General features: G+C 48.6%; 1 protein-coding gene across 5 annotated transcripts in view; it reads right to left on the reverse strand.

The window, feature by feature from the left end:
- Positions 1-22950, reverse strand: part of SEPTIN11 (septin 11) — a 215859-nt gene that overhangs the window by 24884 nt on the left and 168025 nt on the right. For 4 of the 5 annotated variants that reach the window (XR_010082662.1, XM_063415493.1, XM_063415492.1 and 1 more), the window contains exon 1: positions 2574-2672. The exons of the other annotated variant lie outside the window; for it this stretch is intronic. Coding sequence is in view for 3 of the 4 variants with exons in the window: in XM_063415493.1 (XP_063271563.1) it covers positions 2574-2657 (84 nt within the window). In the remaining variant the exon portion in view is untranslated. Of the gene's footprint in view, positions 1-2573; positions 2673-22950 lie in introns of those variants that run through there. 5 annotated transcript variants of the gene reach the window in all.

The raw sequence follows: 22950 nt of genomic DNA on the forward strand, positions 1-22950 counted from the left end.
GTTATCCTAAGATTATTTAGGCAGACACCTGGAAAAGAGAATGGAACACTGTCAGAGCTGTGAGCTGACCAGTTCCTGTTTAGTTGGTGAAGCAGCTGAGGGTGTGTTCTTTGTGTCCAGTACACAGCTACGCAGCAGAAACCAGCCAACCTCCCACTTCAGAACCTCCCCAGAGCTTGGGAAACTCCCCAAACTTCCCAGTGAGGCTGTCTCTCTCAAGAAGCACACTGAGGAGTGACAACAGGATGTGATATGGCCCTGCTTGGAACTCCAAAAGCTGTTCCTGACATACACCTGCGTAGGCAAGCAAAGAGCCATGGGGGTGCTTTCCTTGGCTCCATGTGCCAAAGGGAAGGAGCAGCTCTCAGACTTGATCTGTCCTCCCAGGACAAGGGAAATGCCAACATTGTTGCCCTTTCCCTGCAACCCGTGTGCACGGCGACAGCAGGACACAGCTCAGATAGCAACTAGAGTTCTCCATGTGCCACTAGAGCCAGCTAAAACTCTTTCCAGCTTTTCCAGGCTTTGACAGGAAGGGAATAAAGCGAGCATGCTGCTCTGCCATGCCTTGGTTTACAAATAACCTCATCTGACATGAGGTGAGGAAGCATGGCACCATTCCCAGTGTTTCCTGTGTGACCTACCAAGCCCCTGGTGCTGCCTCTGCATGTCCTGAGCAGGAAAAGAAGCCAGCCCAGGCCACCCAGAGGTGCCAGTCACCCCTGCTCTCCTCCTCGGCTGCTTGAGCTGACAACATCCAACACCCCAAAGCTGTTCCGTGGAGGACAAGGGAGCAGCACAGACCTGGCAGAAGGGAGGTCTGGAACAACCCCCAGGCTGTATTTGGGACCTTCCCACAGCAGCTGTATGGCAATCTGTGGAGAAAGCTTGGAAAGACAACCTGGCCCAGTTACCTCTTCCCTGGCAAGTCACAGTTATACCAAGGTCCCGAGCACAGTAAAACAAGCAAACAAACAAACACACCACGAACTTGGTAGACCTGAGCAACCTCTGCTGTTATTTCATGGCATTTTTCACCTAAAGATTGTTGTCCCTAATTTGGAAAATACTAACCTTTCTCCAAACTCAAACCCTTCCAGTGGAGTCATTCCCCCAAGGCCACAATAAATTTGTCATGGGCAGCCTCAGCCTGGTTTAAAGATGCTGGAAGCACCAGCTTCTTTCCACAAAATCACTGGACTTTGGACCAGACATGGAGAACTCTTTGGTTGTTAAGAATCAAAAGCAGAGGAGGACTTCCCACTCTCTGCACAATTGCTGAGCAGCTCCACTTCCCTCCTCAAAACAAAACGGACCAGGGAGAAAATGAGTTACATCTGGGCTCAGCGTTGACGAAAATAATCTCAGACCTAAAGAAATGCAAAAATTCCCTTAGAAAAGTGACATCTCCAAATGAAAATGCCTCAGTCTGTGCCAGGAGTCTGGCCAAAGGGCTCTTTTCTGCCATGCTGACACGCACAGCCGGCCCCTGTGCTAGACACCTGAGCCTTCTCTTAGCATCTAAACCAGGCTTGTCAATAGGTAAATGCCAATTTACCAGCCTGTTCACCTCCATCCCTCTGTGTGCTGGGAGCTACTCACCAGCACCACACCACGGAAGCTTAAGGTCATTAAGAGATGCCACCTCCTTCACTCAGGCTCAGTAAAGAAAAACCACCCAGAAAGACCATCACCTCATTCACCCCCAACAGGGATTTCCCTGGAAAAGGCCCTGGGATTGATGTATGACATGAATGGGTTAAGTTAAATATTTGTAACATTAGTATTTCTAAAAAAAAACGGTGGGCTTGGGTTTATGATCAAGTGAAGGGAGCTGGGAGCAGATCCCAGAAAGCAGTAAGTGCCCATGATTCACAGGCTGCACACAAAGTGGTGGGTGTTGAACATCTCAGCACAGCACCAGTATCTCTTTCCCTGATATATTTTGGGAAAGCAAGTACTGCCTCATCATCAGTTGCTCAGCAGGAACAGGAGTTAGACTCATCTCTTGCATCTGTGTTAGTTATTTTTGCTGCAAACCTTCTCTGGTTTATTTCCCTCCCCTTGCTATTTTTTTTAGGGGGGAGGGGGTGGTGTTGGTTGGTTTTTTGTCCCTGCAAGTGGCAAACATCAACAGTGGAATAAACAAAAACTATCTCTCTGCACTTTGCAATGCCAAGTATTTTTCACAGGCTGTGCTGCACAACAGGAGACAAGAGTAGCCTGATATCTGCTCAAAACATCAAAACACTCATGAAAAGATCTGAGGCCTGAGGCACAGGCAGAGATGAAACACAAACCCAAGCATCCACCTCCCCCAGTGTTCCCAGGATGCATCTCCCTGAGTGGAGCAGACACAGAAAATAGCTGCAGTTCTGCACAAGGCCCACAGATACACATTTTGGAGGAGGCAGGAGAGCCAAAGGAACTAGATTTCTAAATCTCTCCTCCACACACAAACAAAGCCAGTTCTGCAACATGCAGATGCCCTTGGAAAGCTGACACAATTTTGGGGGAGCTGCAGGCTGCTCTTCTGCAGAGGAAAGAGGTGCACATGCTGCATAACCACTTACCACTGCAGCCAGGCCTCTGCTCTCGCTTTCACCTGTTCCTCCATCCACAAGGAAAGGAAGCCTCTGCCGGAGAGCAACAAGCATGATTGCTCAGGGTATCAGCAGCAGAGCAGCAAGTGAATCACACTTCTGGTCTGGCAGAACAGAAGTGTTGTAACAACAAGGGGATGCTAAATTAGATGGCCCTGCCTCTCCAGCTGTGAACTGCCACGACAAGTTCCTGAGCACAGCCAGTGGGCTGGGTTTGAGCCCCACTGAGTCATCCCACTGAGAACTGGGACCTCCAGCTGAAGAGCAGACAAAGGCTGACACGGCTCCTGCTCTACCCCAGAGCCCCTGGTACACCAACAAGCCACAGGAATGCTACAAGCACGGATTTATTCCTCCTGCCGCATGGCTCCTCTTCCAGAGGAAGCCAGCAGTGCTGCTCAGGAGCTTCAGCCCAAGTGGAAAGGTATCCATCACCCTGCCTCACTGCCTTCTTCCCAGGCGCATCCCTCACTTCCCCTCAGATGAACAGGGCTCAGCACAACTCCTCCCTTTGCCCAGCACTGCACCTAAACATCCTGCTGGACTAAAACAACTTCTCAGGAGTCACTCACAGAAACACAGTCCTGGGAGATGCCTTGGTAACCACAGACAAGAGGCAGTGTCTGAGGTACTGACCTCTTACAAGCACACTAAAGGAGTGACTGCTTGGCAAGCACCTCTCCTTGCTCCCAGCTTCAGGATGCATGAACAAGATGAGCATGGAGCTCCAAAACTGCAGCTCCGCAGACTCCTGCAGAGATCAGCCACTTCGCACCAGATGTGCTGCTAGACTTGGATGTCTGGATGTTCTCATCTCAGAAAGCTTAAGACATCCCAAAAGCAGTCTGTATTTTTAAACTCTTCCTTAAGGCAGTCACATCTCCTTTACTGAACCCCACATTACAGGGCATCATTTCCCTCCCTCCTCCCATACCCTCCACGAGCAGGAAGCGATTCTGAACATCCAGAGCTATGTGCTAACCCCTACATAAACTACAGAGTAACATGAACAAATGAATGCTTGTTTCTTGGGAAAGACATTTGCCTTCTCTTTGCAGAGAGCCCTACAAGGCATCCCACAGTCAATATTTCTTGGATCAACAACAATCTTCAAGCTGCTGTTATCACAGCTGCTGGTTTTAACTGCAGCAGAGGAAGGGAAGGGGTAAGTTAAGCAGAGACAGGCCCCCAGAGGCACAGCAGATACTACCTACCATTGCTATAAAGAGATTGATTGTCAGGGACCCACATCCCACTGCTCCTCATTTGAAGGGGGTAAAAATGCCTTGCAAAAGACAAGAATGGGTCTGCAGTCTCAGAACCCTGTCAAGGCTCTTTCAGATCTGTTTTCTTTCACACACAGCTCCTGGTGGCAATGGTTTCACAGGTCAGGCAACACTGTAATGGATGCTCTGTGGCAAACAGTGGGTTTGGCTGGACGGGAACCAGTGAGGCTATATAAAACAATTCAGCTGATGAGGCACGTGCAAGGAGAGTCAGCTCATTCCTCCCAAGCCACAACAGCTTGGCAGAGCCAGCAGGAACAAAGAGAAAGTTATTCTTCTCACTGGAGTCAAGAACAGCACGTCTGTGTGTGGATGGGGAGTTGGAGATAAAGGTGGGTCCCGTGTCACTCCTCCAGAGGCAGCACAAAGCAGAGCTGAGTCCTTATGCTTCCAAAAATGTCTGGCAGCTGATTGGAAATAAAGCAAAGTTGCTCCTCTCCTAGACAGGAAAAGAGCCTCACTCCCAAAAGGCCAAGGAGAGAGTTCCACAAGGACATTTATTGTCCCAATCTCCAGTCTGCTCTCCTCACTCAGGACTTAACCATAATGGCACCTATTCCCCAATCCAAGCAAGCTCCTGGCTGAGCCCCTTTCGCTTTAAGGCTGCTGGCAAAACCTTCCCCTTGGGCCCCTCCTGGCCCACAGCTGCTGGCGGCTGGGGGTCAGCTTCACATGGCCTCCCAAGAGTTAAAGAAAACAAAAATTAGCCTCAAATTCAAGAGGGGAAAAAGGCTGGTATGCAAAATATTGAGCTCAACCCCAAATATGAAGCAAGTGTTTAGTTATTTGAGGTCACACGACTTAGGAGGCACCTTTAAGAAATTCTAAAAGCTTTTATTGTTGTCAGCAGCTAAGACCAGCAACATTTTTGACCCATTACTAGGTCAAATCATCTTAGATGCTGCATCCAAAGCCAGGCACCTCAGGGATAGTTTAGTCTGCTCAGATAAAAAAGCAGCTCAGGCAAGAGCAGGAGCACAGAAGCAAGGAGTAGTCAGCAAGAGACAAGATCTATCCCTCTTCCAGAGTTAAACCCGAGAGCTGATGTCCCTGCCAGCAGGGCACCCAGTATTCCCAAGTTCCCTGTTCCTTTTAACAGCACCCATAACTCCACTCCCCTTCCTTATACAGGGTTAAGGGATGGCCAAACCCTTAACTGTTGGACAAATGAACTTATGAATAGTGTGGGAAAACATTGAAAGCAAGAACAACTCCCTTCCCCTTCTAGGCATGCAGGGATGCCAGAAGAAAAGGGTTGATAGCAATCAATCAGTCAATCAGTTCATCAAGAGAGGAAGGACTTCTTGGCTGTTGTTTCAGGGTAAGATAACCATCAATGTCACCAGTAGAGGAGGGGGAGTTCCTGGCTCCATGCTGCTGCTGCTGGCTGGCTGCAGGCTCCAGCAAATGTCTGCACAAGCTACTCAAGTCTGGGAGGTCCTTCATTGTTTTTCTTCCCTCTTGCTTTCTTTTTTCCCCTTTTTCTCTCAACAGGGAGAGCAGACCCCTGTGGCAGGCATGGTCTCATTCTGTACACTAATGTGTCAATCAAGCCATGACGATTTGTGCCTCCCTCCCCGACACCACCCCACCAGTGACTCACTGCTGCAGCTATTGTCCCTGAGGGATGGACTGCAGGAAACCATCTTGATCTTCCTGGATAAAAGCTGGCACCAGCTGCAGCTGCTTAGGGACACACAGCTCCCCACCAGTCCCCTGCCCCAGCCCTCCAGCAACATCTACCACAATAGCAAGGAGCCAGATCTCTACTCCCAGTAACAGGGAACGCTGTCAGCAGAGTTATGCCACAGTTGGCTCCCTTGCTCATTAAACAAGGAGGTCACAGGGAATGCAAAAAGGCTTTCCCTGACTGTACTGGATTTTCCTTTTAATCCTCAAGAATCAGAATGGCAGAAAAGGTTATTTTGTGGGAGGAAGGCTGTAAGCAACTTGACTGACAAAGCACTGGGCAGCAGCAGATGGGGAAGGGCAGGTGTGAAACTCGTGCTGCCCCCCCTTGCAGAAAACACTGCTCTACAGATAAAATCTCATGGGTCTGGGGAATCACCAGCCAAAGGAGGCTGCCACTGAGACCAAGCAAGGGGTTCCCCTGAGCAGATGCCCCCAGAGACTTGGGTGATGCTGGACATATTTCCACGGGCACAGGCAATAACGCACAGGAGTGATGCTCTCTCCAGGGATGGACCCCTAAATGAAGGGCAGGTTGACAGAGGGAGCAGGCATCCCAAGCTCGTCCCGGCTTAGGTGCAGCCCACGCACACAGAGCCTGCCAGAGGAAAAGCCAGCATACCCCAATCCAAGTGGCCCGAGCTCCCCCAGCACGGATGCCACAGGGGATGGGAAGCACCAGGCCCACCTCCCGGACACACAGCACCAAATATCCTGCTTTCCAGTGCTTGCAACTGCGAGTGTTAGCCCTGCCACACGGCAAGGACACGCTTCCTGCAGCCCGTCAAGCCGCCGCTGCTCCCGCGCCGCCGGGGCACGCCGGCGGGGAAGCGAGGGGAACTGCTTACATTGGCAAGCGGCAGGAACTCGGCAGGAGCACGCAGGAAAAAGGATACAGTTGCATTCTTCTGGAAAGAGGGAAGTCAGCAAAATCTGACCATTCAGGAGGGGCTGCAGAGAGTGGGAACGAGCATTTGTCTTCAGGCAAAATGTTTGGCTAAAGGTCAGCACAAGCTCAGAGCACTCACAGTTCCATGTATGCCAAGAACTGACATAAAAGACATTTCCCTCCTTAGGTTTCCAAAAACCACGGATCTTTCTATTTGGAGGAAAAGTGACTAATGCTTCTAACAGCCCCTGATGTCACAAACTGCTAACCAGCAAAAGAAAAAAAAACGCTGGACTTCGGGGATGATAAGGACCATATGTGCATTCCAGCAAGGCTTGTAAACTCACTGAAGGGGAAAAAAAAAGAAAAAAGGAGAGAGGAAGGAAGGGGGAAAAAAAAAAAAAAGACATAATGTGACAAACAAGAATGAAGACCATCTAAAGGCAGAGCCCAATGAGAACCAGATGCTCTCTGCTTCTCTGGCCAATCTCTCTCCTGACAGGAGGACGACGTGCCACTGCCTCTGACCGCCAGTGTGAGGCTGAGGGAATAAAATGGGAGCTGCTGCTCGTGCCAGCTCCCCACGCCGACCCGCTCCACTCGTGCTTCAGCAGACAGAGCACGGTTCATTGCGATTCCCCTGCCCTTTGTGATCTGCAGTGCCACACGCAGGGAAAGGCAGACCCACCCCTCCCAGCACAGCCTCGCCGGCCATCCCCGCAGCCAGGCACGGCAGAGAGCTGCAGGTTCCTTCAGCGAGCCCTGAGACGCTGCACAGTGACAGACACCGAGTGCGGCTGTGACTCCGGGCCAGCTGGCACCAGTGAGGAGCAGAGAAGGGCAGCCTCTGGTACACGTGAGAACGTGTCACCTCAGGAGTTAAAAACGACTCCCATCGGAAAGACAGAAGCCAGCTGGGAGACAGCAGGAAGGCATGTTGCTATATGGCCATTAGAAATACTTTTCTTTCAGTTCTTTGCCCTTTTCAAGGCCCTTCTGGCTGCACAGTCCCACACCAACACAAATACAGATGCAGTCCAGCAAGGCAGCAGAAGAAAAATCCAACAGCCATTTCCTTCTGTATTTCACTGTCATGCACTTAAAATAGCCTTGAAACAGCTGCACCACGGGCCATTAAGTCATTGGATCTATACTTTGCTCAAAGCTGGAGGCACAGCCCGACATGGGACCAGACACAGAGGGAAGGGTGATACATGAACTCGGCAAGATTCCAGTTACACCCACAGAGAGGAGGGAGCTCTCTGGGACACTGCCACCAGGCACAAAAAGGTAGAATTAAGACAAACCTGGCAACAGAGCATCCCACCCCATTGCCAGGTTTTCCTCCAACCTTCCCCAGGCTTCCACCAAGTCCAGTCCAGTTAGGGCTGTGAACACAACCAGAGCAGAGGAGGGATTTTGAGAAAGGAATGCAGCCCAAAGGGCTTGCTTACAAAGCTGTAACAAGGCAGCACTGTTCCAATACCTGACTCAAATTAAGGGCTGCTGGGACACAAAAGGCAGCAGCTTTCCTTGAGGAGGTGAAGGCACAGCCCAGCAGGGCTGCCTTGCAGCTCCTTAAGCCCAAGTGTTCCTTCCTGAAAAGCCACAGCCATACATCAAGGGCACGTTTTGTCAGCTGCTATTCAACAAGCCCCAGGACTGGAAGGTGCCCCAGATCATGCTCTGGGTAATTAATTATCCCTGGGACTCACAGGCAGGATCCATCTTAATACTGTGCCCTGCTGGCTTGCTCAGAGGCAGGTGGGGGCACTGTGGCTGCCACGCTGCCACTCTCTGCACAGACCCAGCTCCCACGCAGGAACCAGAGCTGTGCCTACCAAAGCACACAGCTTCAGATCATTTATTTACCACTCCTCTTGATGCTGGACTAAAGAGTTCAGATTTATCACAGTAGCTGTCTTTACACCTAAATCCTGAGGTAACACAGATGTACATACACACATGGCTTATCCCATGCCCACGTACCACAGCAGTGAGTATAAACAAGTCCCAGCTTCAAACTAATCATCACCCAGCACCTTGAAAAATCCCTACCAGGGCTTTTAGAGTCCTAACAAGTGCTAGATACATAAAGGAATTCCCCAGGGAAACTTTACTGGTCCAGCATTACCAAGGAAGTGTCAATCCAGTATCAACTGGATTGAAAAGAGCTGGCTCAGACCAGCTTTTCTCAAATTCACATGCAACGTGTATGTGCATATATAGCACTAAGGTTGTTAAGTAAAAGGCCAGAGAAGACATCTTGGGTTTAACCAGGCCCAGTGTTACCACTCTCACCAGCAACAGGTACACTTGAGTGTGATTCTGACCAAGTAACCAGAAAACAACAACAAAACAAGAGATCCAGCTTTGAATGAATTCATGGCATGGTCTAGTATGCTGAGTGTTGAGTCACAGCCCTCACATCTGCTTCGAAAAGGAAAACAGAACACACAGAGCTCTTCCAGGGCGCCACAGAAATCCTTCAATGTGAATAAGAAAAGGTCAGCAATCAATAAATATTGAAAATTACAAATAGTGTTTGCCTTAGTGCACAGTTTTTCATCTTCAGCAAGAATGAAAATGGAATTAAGTTGGACTGCATCTGCATGCAGAGAAAAAGGCGAAGGTTTACTCAATTATTTGGCTGACAGTTTTGGAAATACTAGTTGATAGACTTTGAGCCCTCCACTGACTCAAAGCAATAAAATTCCCCACTTGCCTTCAGCAAGTCCTGGTTTTCCTGCCTTTAACAGGGAAAGCCAATACTAAAATTTTTATGACTAGGAGGAATTCTATATTTCAACTGAATTACTTCCTTCCCCCCAGCTCACTGATTCCAAGTTTTTGTGGTTACTTTGAAAGACCATGTTTTGTCTTTCCAAAAAACTTCACTGTCCAGAGTTCCTCCAGAGAAAAGGACATCTGATCTAGGTCTGCAGCACAGCTATAACACTGGGATTGTTAGGAGATGGGACTAGAAGGCAACCCTACATCAGGGGTTTTTTATCCTTCTTGTGTTTTGCTGCACTGATAACTGCTACAGAAACTTCACATTTCTGGAGTCGATAGATAGTGCAAGACAAAACGCACTGCTCACATGCAGCCCACAGCCAGGAATGTTCCCACAGCCCTCTCCATATCCATCACTTGCGAAGGGGCAGGACCACAAAGGCGTGTGATGGCCACTACAATCCTGGTGATGCTCCAAGTCATAAAGAGTCCCTGGACAGGACACCGGCAGCTGCCCAACATACACCCCAAAGTGTCTGAACTCTATAAATGCACGGCTAAATAAACATTTACAGCACCAGAAGAAAGGATTAACTCTCTACTCACAAGGAATCCAAGGATTAGCTTGACAGCTCCAGTTTTTGAGTTGGAGCAGAGATAAACCTTTCATTCCAGAGATTTAAACTAACTCCCAGAAGTATCAAGAGTCCCACGCTGCCTCACGCCTGTGTTCTGGAGTTTATCTTGTTCCTGCCCACCCCCAAAAAGGGATAAGGCTTTCCTTGCATTCCAGCTGCTGGTGACAAAGTAACGCAGTGGAAATGAAGGACTTGAGGGAACGAACCCCTACCACAGCACAGGCCACCAAGGTCTCTCTGATGCAGCACAGCCAAACTCCCTCTGGCAGCTGACCATCCCTGTCCTTCCCAGAACACATCCTCAGCCTCCCCTGCAAACACACCAGCAAGGAAATCCGAAGCCCACGGTGGCCTCCAAGAGTGGCTCAGGCAGCACCACCACCCTACAAGATAAAGAAATTTCCACAGGAGATGAGCCTGGGAACTCCACGCAGGAGGAGGATCTTCCCCTCAATTAAGAGGCAGTGACACCCAGCATCAGGCTCATCTGACAAGGTTCTTTTGCAGGGTCCTCTTTTCCAAACACCTCTGTAACTGAGGCAGCAATTTCTGGAGAAGAAAACAAAAAATGTCATTGGTGCAAGTGGGATTTTATTGTAAAGGCAATGAGGCCACAGCTGGGCAGATGAAGCAGCTTCCTGAGCTCTGTGAGCACAGCTTCCACCCCAGGGCTGGATCCCAGCAAAGGGCAGTGTGCACAGCACTGGCACACAGCAATGTCACAGCATCAGGGATTTCAAGCAGGTTTAGAGCAGATTTATTAGTGTAATCCTAATAATGCAAATAAAGTCAGATGCAAAACTGGCATAAGCCGCTGCATACGGAGAAACCTCCCCACGTCCCCCTTCATCAATGGCTGTTACTGAAGCACAAGCCTGTACAGTCACCCTTTTCCTCCTTCCTCACTGCAAGGGCTATGGAGTGACACCCCCACATCCCCTCATGTCAGCAGGTTCAGATGCTTCCACCCCCTGAACCTTCTGCCAACTGGTAGTTTCCATAAGCTTAGCTTCTGTTGGTGAAAAATTTGGTTTTCTGCTCTAGAAAAAGGGATAAACATAGCTCAAACCAAAAAACAAAACAACAACAAAACCACCAAAACAAAACAAAACAAAGACCAATGAGAACAGTGTATGTTGAAATGTACAGGACAAGGAAATAAGCAAGAGAAAAATATTTTCCTTTTGGCTGTTGCTAAGTTTTATTAACACTAACTATTATTTGAACATCTACATGTAGAAAACAACAGTTCCTAAAGGAAAGTACTAATAGTCTTTCTATACACAAACCTACATTAGTGGCTACATTCCAGATACTAATTAGATGCCTCCTGTAACAATAAAATTATCTTTGGACTTACAAATAATTCCAAGGACTTGATCCAAAACCTGCTATCAACTCTGTGTTTGGTGTGTTCCTCCCACATCAGTTCCAGAACTAGACTTGCCCAAGCTGCTACTTCTTCCCAAGTTCTCCATCCCAACACAGTCTCTGGCAGAGCTGCATGTTCAGTGAGCTCGTGGTATGTGTCAAATCTCCAGAACATTGGAGGATTATGTTGCATTTCAACGTGTCCACTGGAACAATGGGCATTTGTAACAAGAGATCAAGCAGTCGTTTACACACACAGCAGAAGCAACACTTGGACAGGAAGTGTGAGGGAAGATGTTTTCATGGCTGGCAAAGGGATAAGCTCCATGAGGAGAACAAGTGATCCAGCAGGCAGGCAGCTGCTCAGAGGCAAGCACTGCTCTATCGTGTGACCCAGCCAAGAGGCGTAAGTGCAAAGAAATGCCAGGTAACACAGATCAAGTACAGCAAATCTCCTCGGAGCCTTCTGTAATTATCTCAAATCCACAAAGATCCTCACAGGTAAGTGGTGCACATCAACTTCTGCACAGTGAAGGCTTGCAAAGGGGTAGCTATCACCTAAGGTTACCCTCAGCCGAGAGGACACACTGTTATTAAACCCAGACCTCAGAGATGTTTTCAGCCCTGCCACAGAGCGGATGGATGAGCAGAGAGCAAATAAACCACAATTAGTGGGAGGCAGGCACCAATCCTGCCCTACACGCTGTCAAAGGCTTCCCATCCACATTCCAAGGCTCCCATACACCTTTGTGAGCCAGACCTTTGGCTCCTGGTATCTCAGTCATCCCCCGGCTGCCCTAGTGTCGCGACAGTTTAATTAAAAGCAGGAGCCTAAAAAGCTGGAAAGAGGCCTGGAGTGCTGCTGGGCTCCCATCCGCCTCTGGAGTCTGGTGCCGAGGAAAGGCGTCCATTCCTTCGGCTGCAGAAAAGGCGCCCAACACCAGCTCCCAAGCCAGGGGACAGGTCTGGAGTGGACCGAGCTGCCCTGGAGCTGCAAGATCAAGTGGTCTGGCATGTGCCCAGACAGTCCAATTACCTGGAGCAAGGAAATTGTCCTCCCAAATGACAAAGATGCTGCTAAGGCTGCTTGGGAAAAGCCTGTAGCTAAAAACGTCTCCCTGTGCTGCTCCCCACTTCTTGTTCGGTGCATGCAGCAGATGCGTATTTGATGCATTTCTGCTACTTCAGAGTGTCCTGCTGAGAGCCCAGCACAGCTCTGCACAAGGGCCAGGCTTTAGGAGCTAAGTGGGACACTTCCAAACATTACTCTGCACTAATCCAATGTTATTTTTCCCACAGCAGCCCACTGCTCACAAGACCGTTGGCAGAGGTTTGCAAACCACTGGCATTCACCCACATTCCCTGGAATCGTGTTCTTCCAAATTCATAAATTATTCCATACACAAGCTGCTGCAACATCCATTAGCTGTTGGAGCAGTCCTGCTAGAAGGTTAAACTGGAGCCAGTATCCACCCCCACAGATTAATTAATGTTGGCCACCACATTCTGCTTCAACTGTCCACCCCAGCCATGTTTGCACTTCGAAGGGAAAGCAGAAGCAGTTGGATTTAGATTTAATTTTAATTTCTGCCCTCCTGTCAAGACTTGTGCTGTAGCAACCCATGTCACTGCTTGTTACAGAGCAGAGTTAAACGAAACCGACACTTCCAGTGTTATTCTCCTTTACACCCCAAAAACAAACACACTGAATTCTCTGGAGTACTATGCTTCTGGACAGTCCAGCTGCTTGGATTTCTCCAGAACAGTCAAGCTAAACACAATCCAAACACTTGCAACCTTATGAGTGCAGATGATACATATTGCACTGCTCTTGGTTGAAATCCATAGCTCAAGGACAGCTTCTGGAACGGAACATTTTGCAAGGCCATTTCTCCAAATAACAACAATAAGCAAGAGGATTCGCCATTAGCTTGCACCTCCCAGAGTTACTTTACACTGTAGCTTTTTGTGCTCGCAGTACTCAGATTTCTCACTCTCCTTTCCCCTCAGTTCCTCTCTTTCCCTGGAAGCACCAGGACAGGCAGTAGGGCACGCCAGGATCCCTCCACCAGCAAAGCCCCGGGCTGCTCAGCCGGGCCGAGCCGCGGGGCCAGCGCACAGCACGAGCAGCTGAGCACGAGTCCTGCGCAGCGAGAGCGACTGTGACAGATGAGCAGGCTCCGCTGCGCCCGCTCAGCTCCTGCAGCAGCCCGGCTGCAAAGACCTGACAGAGCAGGTAAATCCTGTCGCAAATTTATGGAGCCAAACCTAAAGATTTGGGAAGACAAACACACCCCAAGGCAAATTAAGCCCGCTCCAAGCAAGCGCTTCCTGCAGAGGTCTAGGGGAGATTAGTTCACATGAAGGAGCTCCTTGCTCTGACATGCTCTGTAACTCCAAGTGCTGCAGACCCGCCTATCCCAAAACTGGGGCACAATTCCCATGTGCGGTGCACGTTTTTGCCCTTGGCTCCAGTTATTTAATGAGATACCAAAGCAAGGGATCTGCTGCTGCATATTCTTTATTAAGATGCAGTCTCCACCTCCACGTTGCTTAGAGCAGGAGGTGATGCACAAAGCCACAAGCAGCCCTGCCTGGGTTGCTCATCTCTCAGAGCAGCTGGGGTCTGACAGATAAATACCTGCTGAGGAACTTGGGAAGCCTTCAAAGAGGAAGGCTAATGCCCAGCTCTCCCTCCCACGGCTGTCCAGGAGAAGGAGCTGAGTCTGTACATGCAGCATGAGGGCTCCCACGTCACGCACCAGCACAGCCCAAGAGCCTGTGCCTGCTCCTGGCCAGCAGCACATGCCGACCCCAGGAGTCAGCGCGGGCTGGAGACGCCCTTCCTCGGGCACTTGATGTCTTAATTCACATTTTCTCAGGTCACTCAGTAGCCCCCAAGGGTTCCAACTGGAGCATAAACCTCAAGAGTGGGCTTGCATAACCTTCCTACTTACACAGTACCCAGGAGGATGGCACACATCCAGCCATCTCCATCCTCCTTCCTTCCACCCACCACCACTGAACCCTAGATGCTGGGCTACTCCTCCTCTGCAAGGCAGGGCACCACAACGGGAATACCAGGCTCCAGCCCTGAGCAGCTTCCAATGGCCAAGATGTTTCAGCACACACAGCTCAGAAAAAGATACATTTACCACAGTGTGGATACTGACAACATCCACACGCCCTTCCCTTGGGACTCATTACTGTGTATTTTACATAGGGACCAACCACCTACTTCATGCCAGAAACATTTTCTAGCCTGTGTGAACTTTATAGTTCCCTTCAAACTGAAACCCGTACAGCATATAAACTGTATCACAGCTAGCCTGGATTTATACTTCTGGCTTTCTGGCTCAACCCACTGGAAGAAATCATCAGGTTACTTGGTTAGGCTGCAAAAATCATGCTTTCCTCAGGTTGTATCAGAATCCTGTAAAGCACATCCCACTGGAAAAAGAATGCTTTTCTGAGCTCCATTCCTGGCAAAGCCAAACCTAGAGGAAATGTAGCTGTGTTCAGCAACAGACAGGAGTCACGTGGCAACACACAATTTCAAATAACATTTTGTTTAAGCAACAAAACACCTCTGGCTTTGTGTTTAAATGGTTCTGGCCTACACCAGAGAAATTAAGTATCTCTGAGGAATGCTCCGTGTGAAAATTGCCCTCAACTGCATTCATGCAAACCCAGAGAAACAAGGTCAGAGTTACTCACACTACTCACCTTTAAACTCTTCCTCCTTATTGTTATATCTCCTTGAAAACACAACTTGCATATTACCCTATTTGAATAGTTATTTTCTTGAAGGTAGTTTTAATTAAAGGCATTAATCTGGTAATGTCTCTGTGCCACAAGTTCTCTTGTGTTGCTGCAACAGGGCAAGGTCTGCAGAGGTGACTATGGTGTGCTATTAATTCACTGATCACAGCTCGGCACCTCACAAAACAAGGGAGGGAATTTTCTCCTGCTTTACACACGCAGAAAACAAAGGCACACCAAGACAATGGCATTTGCCCAAGACCACACACCAAATCAGAGGCCGAAACACTTGCAGCATGTCAGCCACACAAACCCTAATCCCAAGTGGCTCTAGTAATTACTGCTCTAATAATTAATAATTGCTCAACTCCAAACACTGAATAGCAGGAGTGTTTTCCAGCCGGGTGAATATTCAGCTACCTGGAAAAACTCAACCCAAGGTCCCCTGACAGTACTACTCAATCACACATCAGAAAGTGACGTGAATCGTTCCAATTGTTCAGTGACCATCAACTGCATGTCCCAGAACGGGAGGCATTTCTCGGAAAAGTTGTTCATTCTTTTACTTTCAGCCTGGTTCTTTGTAATTCAGAGCATCAGGAGAGTCTATCACAGCTTCCCTGAAGAGCTGCCCCACAGCCCAAGTCCACACTTCTTCCATGAAGGCTCTCCCCAGCACTAAAGAGCTCCCAGATCTGGTGCCACTTTTTACCTCCACTGGACACCGGGGACTTGTGCTGCAATCACCAAACCCTTCCCTCTACCAGAAGACTGAACCAAGCCTGTGAGAAAGGCAGGAGGATGTAAGGGCTCACTCAAAGATGGAAAGATTTAAGGGAGCAGGGGGAGAAAAGAACTGACATAAATTAGGTCAAATGCTCCTGGAAAATGCCAGTTAATTTATATATGGCAACAGCATTCTGATATCTTTTAATCTCAGCTTTCCATTGTCAGATATTAGCTGAAATTCCCTGCTTTTGCTCCGGCTGCCATATTAAAGTGCCATGTATTTAATATTAATGAGGCAGATGAAACAGAATGAGACTAGGCTGGCATTTTCTGTGATAAAAGAGAGCTTTGTGGCAGAAAAGCATTCATTTAAACACACTAGGGATTTCTCTTGCCTTGGAAATTATATACAAGATACAGGAAACCAACAAAAGTCTTTTCAAATGTAATTAAAAATCTTGATCTTCTGATTCTATAGGCTAACAAAGGCATAATGGTTGATTGGTTGTTTCTTCTGCTAAGAAAACCACAGTAGCAGGGAGTTGAGTTACCTGGCCAGAATTGTGGGAATCTTTAGATAAACTGCTGAAACAAGATTTGAAAAATTACTTCCACACCCCTCCTCCAGTGTCCATAACCTTGTGCTTACACTCAGGCAAAAAATCTCAGAGCTCAGAACTCTGACTGCTCAAAAAAGCAAAGGTATAATGAGGCCTGCCATAGGCCAACCCAGACATGAAACAGATTTGAAGGAGGAAAAAGCAGCAGCCAATGGATGTGGTGATGAAGTGGTGTGATTTGTCACCAGACGATACCACAAAATCCCTGCTCCTCTTGGGGCCTTGACATGAAGATTTGAGGACTGTGCATATGTTCAGTCCCAGATGGCTGCGTTAAGCCTCATAATCACTCCAGCATTTACAGGGAGCAATACCTGCTCGCAGTATGACAACCTAATCTTTTCACTGCAAAAGCTCAGAATAAATGAGTCCTGCTTCCAGTTACTTAATTCAAGTTTCTGACAATACCAGCTTGACACCTCAAACTAGGAACAAAACAACAACAAAGACTATTGAAATAATATTAGCCATGCTGCTTATGTGTTCATTCTGCAGATATCCAAGAAATGTCATCCTACCAACTAAAAGTAAAGGAGACAACAGAGAAAAGAAAAATCTTCAATCACAGATGAAGCAAGAAAAGGAAAATCCAACTATGTTTATGCACAACCTCTTTACTGGCAAGCCTGTACATTTCCTAGACACATCCAGGTGATGTGGGGAAATCCATGTCCCTGCAGGGGGATGCCAGGAATGAGTGTTAGTCATAACCTGGTACCTTCACCTTTCCAGGTTGCAAGTTCCTCATTTCCAAGGTAGTCTGTTGCCTGCCAAATTCTGTCCTAGAAAAATACAGCCAGGACCATCAGCCTGGCATTGTTCATGCATCTGAAAGCTGCCAAAAGCTTCCAGGCTGACCCAGATCAGAGGAGAAGAGTTTACACAGGGGCTGAAGGGAGATGATTTGTGTGCGTCAAAACACCAAGATGTGTCTGTGGCTACAGGTGGGAGATTAAAAGCAGCCCTGCAATTCCACCTCTGCTGCAGTTCACAGTATTGTACTCCCTGTGAACTCCTCTCTGCGCTGCCCTGCGGAGCCACAAGCTCATGGGTTCACCAAACGAGCCACCTCCCAACTTGATCCTTTCACTTTCTCTACAGACAAAAACAGAGCTGCCACCACCAGACTGCCAGAAGCTTAATTCAAGCCAAGTTCATGTGCTTACACAAAGCACTTTGCACACTTGGTGCATTCAACACGTCTGGCAAATAAGTTCTGTTGAGTCTTTTGCTTACACAGGACGTTGTAGTTCACTTTTCACCTAGTGAAGCCACATATGAAACACCTAGACATGGCAGAACACCTCCAGATCCACTGACAGCCCCAAACAGCCCAGCAAGACATTTAAAAATATCCCACTCAGGAGTCAAAACAGTTCCTCGCTTCCACACCCATCACGTGAGAGAGGTTAATATAATTCCTGAATGAAAGACATGAGAGGCATGCAGATTTCCAGGAACAATTTATATTAGAACTACTGCTGTGCACAGGAATCAGTTCTCAGGAGCTGCTGGCAAAGCAGGAGCAACAACTGTGGCAAAACCAAAGTGTTTTTAACCACGTCTTTTTCTATTAGCTTGTGCCAAGTATTCATGAGCAAATCTGGTAAAGAAATAACCCACAATTACAGTACTTCAATAACATATTTCCAGCAGCTAGATCCCATCTGAAAATAAACCCAGAAAGAGAAAATCCAATTAGACAATAGAAAGATCTAAAGAAGCTGTAAGCTCAGAGGGAAGAAAACACCAGCTCCCCAAAACAGCAGCAGTCTGCTCTTTGACAGCACCTTATGTGGGATGCTACTACAGAAAACAAAAACCTTAAGCCTGCAAGAAAAGATGCAGCTTCTTCCTATTTTCAGACACTTCAAGATCTCTAATTGCAAATTCAGATCCTAAGCCTATGTCGCCAAAAACATGGACATAGCCTGTATTTTTAAGTAACGAGTCCCAAAGATAGCTCAAGTCTCATAAATCACAGAGCTCAGCAAAATAACTGTACTAGCAGGGAAAGGCAGTAATGGCCTTTGGACTACAGCTTGTGCCAGCAGAGCACCACTAAGATGGGACAAGCAGAGCACTCCAGAGAGGGAGAAAGTTTCCAGAAAGGCTGGATACTGCTAAAGGAAAACCACAGGGAGCTGTTCTTCCTTCTTGTGGCTCTTCCTTCAGCACCTTGTGCGTGGCCAAGTGGACCTTGCCTACACCCACCCCTTCATCACACCTGCCCAAGGTGCAGACAAGAACAGTACTTGCAACAAAGTCCATGTCTAAACCAGGCACCATGGTGCAGAGCACGGGGAAAGGCATCCACACTGGATGAAGCAGCCAAGAAGGAGCATCTCTTACTGCTGCTGCACAGTGGACTCAAACAAGGACTTGTTGAATCCACACAACAAGAACAACATTAGGGGTAAATTCCTGTTAGGGCTGCTGTTAGCTAAGGGAGCGAGAGCCCAAAGCTGGCTCCGTGTCTGTGCTCCAGAGCCTCCTCCAGCAGCAGCAGCAGCGCTGAGCTCTCCCCGTGCCTCTGAGCTCTCCCCATGCCGTGGTGTTTGTCTGAACCATTATTACGCATCGCTTACTCCAGTGGGCTGGAGAGCTGCTCACAGAGCTGGAAGTGAAGGCAGCTACACAGCGTACCTAAAAAAAGCTTTGAGTACTATTGGGAGGCTTTTTTTTGTTTATTTTTACATCACCTGGTTGCATCCAACTGTTCTACACTAAAACTGCTTCAGTATCTTTTCCTGAAAGAGCCCCTGCAGCTCACAGGACTGAAGCCTAGAGCCAAACCACGCCAAGGGCAAGGCTGGATGAAGCTACAGCATTTGCCAAGCCAGCAGAAGACCCAGTGCCCTTGGCATCTCTCCTGCCAAGGAAGCACTGAGCAGCCTCACGCCCATGCTCCCAGAATCACCTCCAAGAGCCACAGAAAGGCCACAAGAGAAGCAACAACCCTCAGATGGCTTCAGAGTAGACAGCCAGCCAGGAAAGCACTCTCTCTCAGGGGCTGCAGGGGTGGGAAGGGGACATATAAAACATGCCTCAGCTCTGAGTAAATATTTCATTTCTCAGATTCATGCTGCTTACCTAATCAATCCCCATCATTATTTTAGGGGTCTTACTCAGGCACTAAAATTGCTTCCCCATCACCTCACCTACACAAAGTAAGGACTTTCCAAGTATCTCCATGAGGTCCTGGCTCCAGCTCAGCTCATTCATACTGCAAAAGCTCACGGTCCTGAGCGTGTGGTGGGCTGGACACACAACCTGTCCCATGACCCAGGCTGTGCTGAAATAAAAGCAAGGAGGAGGCAGGTTCCCACCATTGTTAACATCAACAGAAGCAGCAAGAACTGTCTGAAAGAATTCCCTATTGCAAACAAGGCACCGAGGTGAATAAAGGAAATAAAGAGGTCACAAACTGAAGTACAGTCCTGTGTGCACCACCCAGGGCTTCTTCCTTGGTGCAGACAGCTGAGCCAGGCCAGGCCCAAAAGCCCCATTTGGCAGCAGCATGCAAGGAAGCCAAACCCTGTGCCCTGGCCACCTCAGCAGCCACCCACACCCACAGCATCACCATGTGCACTGTGAGGGGTCTGCAGCCCCGCAGGGCACAAACATGGGGCACCCCCTTCCCTGGTGCCCATCCCTTGTCCCAAGCCAGTGGTCGTGGTGGCCCCGAGGCACCCAGCAGCACACACGGATGTGGCTCTCCAAAGGCGCTGCCCCAGCTCTCACTGACCCCAGCGGGTGTCAGCCAATCTCTGCTCAAAGACAAAGCACAGAGGCTTCAGCCCTGCTCTACCTTCCCATCTCCCTCTCCTTCCTCCCCTCCATGGAAACCAGCAGTCTCTCATTATCAAGTATTTTTAAAACAGACTGAAGAATAAGAATACACTGTGCTGTTTTAATCTCTCAGATAATGTTTGCTATGGTTCCCATGCAAAATCTGCATTCCAGCTTCATTTTTCCCTCAGTTTTTGTTAGACTTGGAGAGAGGGGTACACCAATGTATACTCTTGAGTGAACTTGAGTCTCAGTACTGTAACACAACCAAGCTCTGGTTCTGTAAACATTTAGGATAAATACATAAAGAGAGGGTAGGTAGGCCAGTGCCCTCTTCCACGCTCTGATCTACTAAGAAACCATCCAACATCGATCAAGATGCTGGAAAGTAATTCAAGAGGAAGAGAAGTGTCCCCTATCCAGCACATCTCAAAAGCCTCCAGACTGGATGTGGCTTATCTCACACTGAGCCCAGATGACCACAGCATCCTCTCAGCCTGGTGCATGCTTAAGCACAGGCATGGCTTTTATCAGCTGAGAGCTGCCACGGCAGCTCCCGGCACCAATCCTGCCAAAACTTTGCTTATGCATGCCTTTACATTTGCATGTGGAGTTCAGTCTCCATTAAGTCAAATGAAATTACAGGCAGCACATTACACATGTGCCTTACATCTGTGGGATCTGGGCCTTAAAAAGAAAGCCGCCCATCCTACCAAAACACGCCCTGCTCAGCTGCAATTAAACACAGACACTTCAGAGCAGTTTGCTGAAGTAATTTTTGTATGCATACTTTTACAATTAACATAATGTCATATCCTGCCAGGATGTAAAAGGTAGTGACTCAGGAATGTTATCATCATTTTAACTCCAACTGACTCGCTTTTGGTTTCATTCCTTTCCTTTTTCTTTCCCCCTTCCTTTAATTCTCCCTCCAACAAGATGCATGCCACTCACGGCTCCACTTAATTATATTTTGTAAGAAAGTTGGAAAGGCAAACGTTCACCAGTCTTGCCTTGCTCTAACATATAATTAACTATTCCTTCCAACTCCCTGCCACCTTCCCAGCATCACAACTGCAGCATGCAAAGTGGGAGCAGAGAGGATTAGATAAGGAGGTACATAAGAGAGAACATCCCCAATATCTCCTGAATGCCAGCCAACTGTCCCTTCTTCTCTTATCAGCCCAAGATAAAACAAGTCCCTTATCCAAAAAGCGTGGGTTCTGGAGGATGGACGGTCTGCCCACCAGCTGCTTGCAAGGAAGCTGAGTACCCTCCTCCCTCCCTCTCCTACACGCACATGCTTCTCTCATGCTGAGCGATGCTTTACCCTGCAGTCAGTCCCACTGGACTGGACTCAGAGGTCCACAGACAAGAAATTGGTTTAACTGGTGCAAAACCCTCCGTGGATGTTGTTCTGGGATGGCCCCTGGACTTGGATTAATCAAAATAACCCAAGAGGCTCAGTAGCAGCACCAGTTTAACACAATAACAAAATAAAAGCACCAAATACATCCACAAGAACAAACAGCAATCACGTCTTGCAATAAGCCACGTCCCTGAGCCTATTCATGCTGCAAAGTTACTGCTCCACACAAAACCAAAAGGCTCTGCTTGGCAATACCCTTCAGCTTGCCCTAAAAAACCATCTGAAGCCATGATTTCAATGCATATTCTTACACTGAAAGACAAACTTCCATTTCCAAGCATGCTTTAGACCTTAAGATCAAGGAAACATTTCAAAAGAAGCTTTACGAATGGCTGGTATAATTTATATATTATATAAATTATAATTATATATAAATTATAATAAATATAATTATATATATATGGTTAAGAAACACCAGCCCTTAGTAGCATAACTTCCCCACCTCCAGTAACACCATTAACCCCATCTCCATACATTTGCTTTGCCACATCAGAGGAACCATACAGCCTCGCAGATCCATAAGCACATAGTAAACGTTAAAAGAAACTTGTCTCATCCTGGTCACATCTTGAACACAAACCATTTTCTTATTTTGAGAGGGAGTCACATTCAAGTCCTCCACTCGTGGACAACTTCCATGTCACTCCCAAGCACTGAAAAAGTTACCGGGAAGTCGGTCAAGTCTCTCCCTCCCCTGGCCGACCATGCACAAAAGTGCATTCAGTCTGGTCACGGTGGAGTTTCATTCACGTTTCTGCAAGCTGGACGCAAGAGAAACTCGCTTTTCTTTATCGGCATCTTTTAGTTTTTGTGGGTTTGGGTTTTATTTTTTACTTTCTCCCTGTGAGATGTAAATCTTTTGTCTTTTTACGAAAGTAAAAACCCTCTCGGCCACCACATTCTTAGAAACGGTCACGCTGGAAAATGCAGGACACGCGTGCCCCTCGGAAGACTTCCATGCCGGGACTGCCGCGCCTTGCCCGCCGCAGCCTCCCGGGGACCGCGGGCACGTCCCGCCCGCTGGCTGCCCACCCGCACGGGGCACAGCCCTTCCCGCTCTCAGCTCTTCCCATCCACGGGCAGCGGAGGGCAGAAACACCCGCGGCAAGGCACCAACACCTCAGCCGCGGCGGGCGCAGCCGGGACCACCCCCGCCGCCTCCCCGTGCCCGCGGGGCTGGCAGCGCGGGGCTCCGAGAGCAGCTGCCCGCCGCCGCCACGGCCCCGCCGCAATCACGAGCCGCGGCCCCAACACGGGGCCAAAAAAAGTTTTGCGCGGGCCCCCTCGGCTCCGGAAAGGGGCAGAGGCGGCGCGCCGCGGCGAGCCCGCCGTGCCCTCCGGCATCGCGCCCCCGCAGCCCCTCGCAGCCCCCCACGGGCACCGCAGCCCTACAGCGCCCGGCACGG

The sequence above is a fragment of the Prinia subflava genome, chromosome 18, assembly GCF_021018805.1.
Source record: "Prinia subflava isolate CZ2003 ecotype Zambia chromosome 18, Cam_Psub_1.2, whole genome shotgun sequence".
In the NCBI taxonomy this organism is placed as follows: domain Eukaryota; kingdom Metazoa; phylum Chordata; class Aves; order Passeriformes; family Cisticolidae; genus Prinia; species Prinia subflava.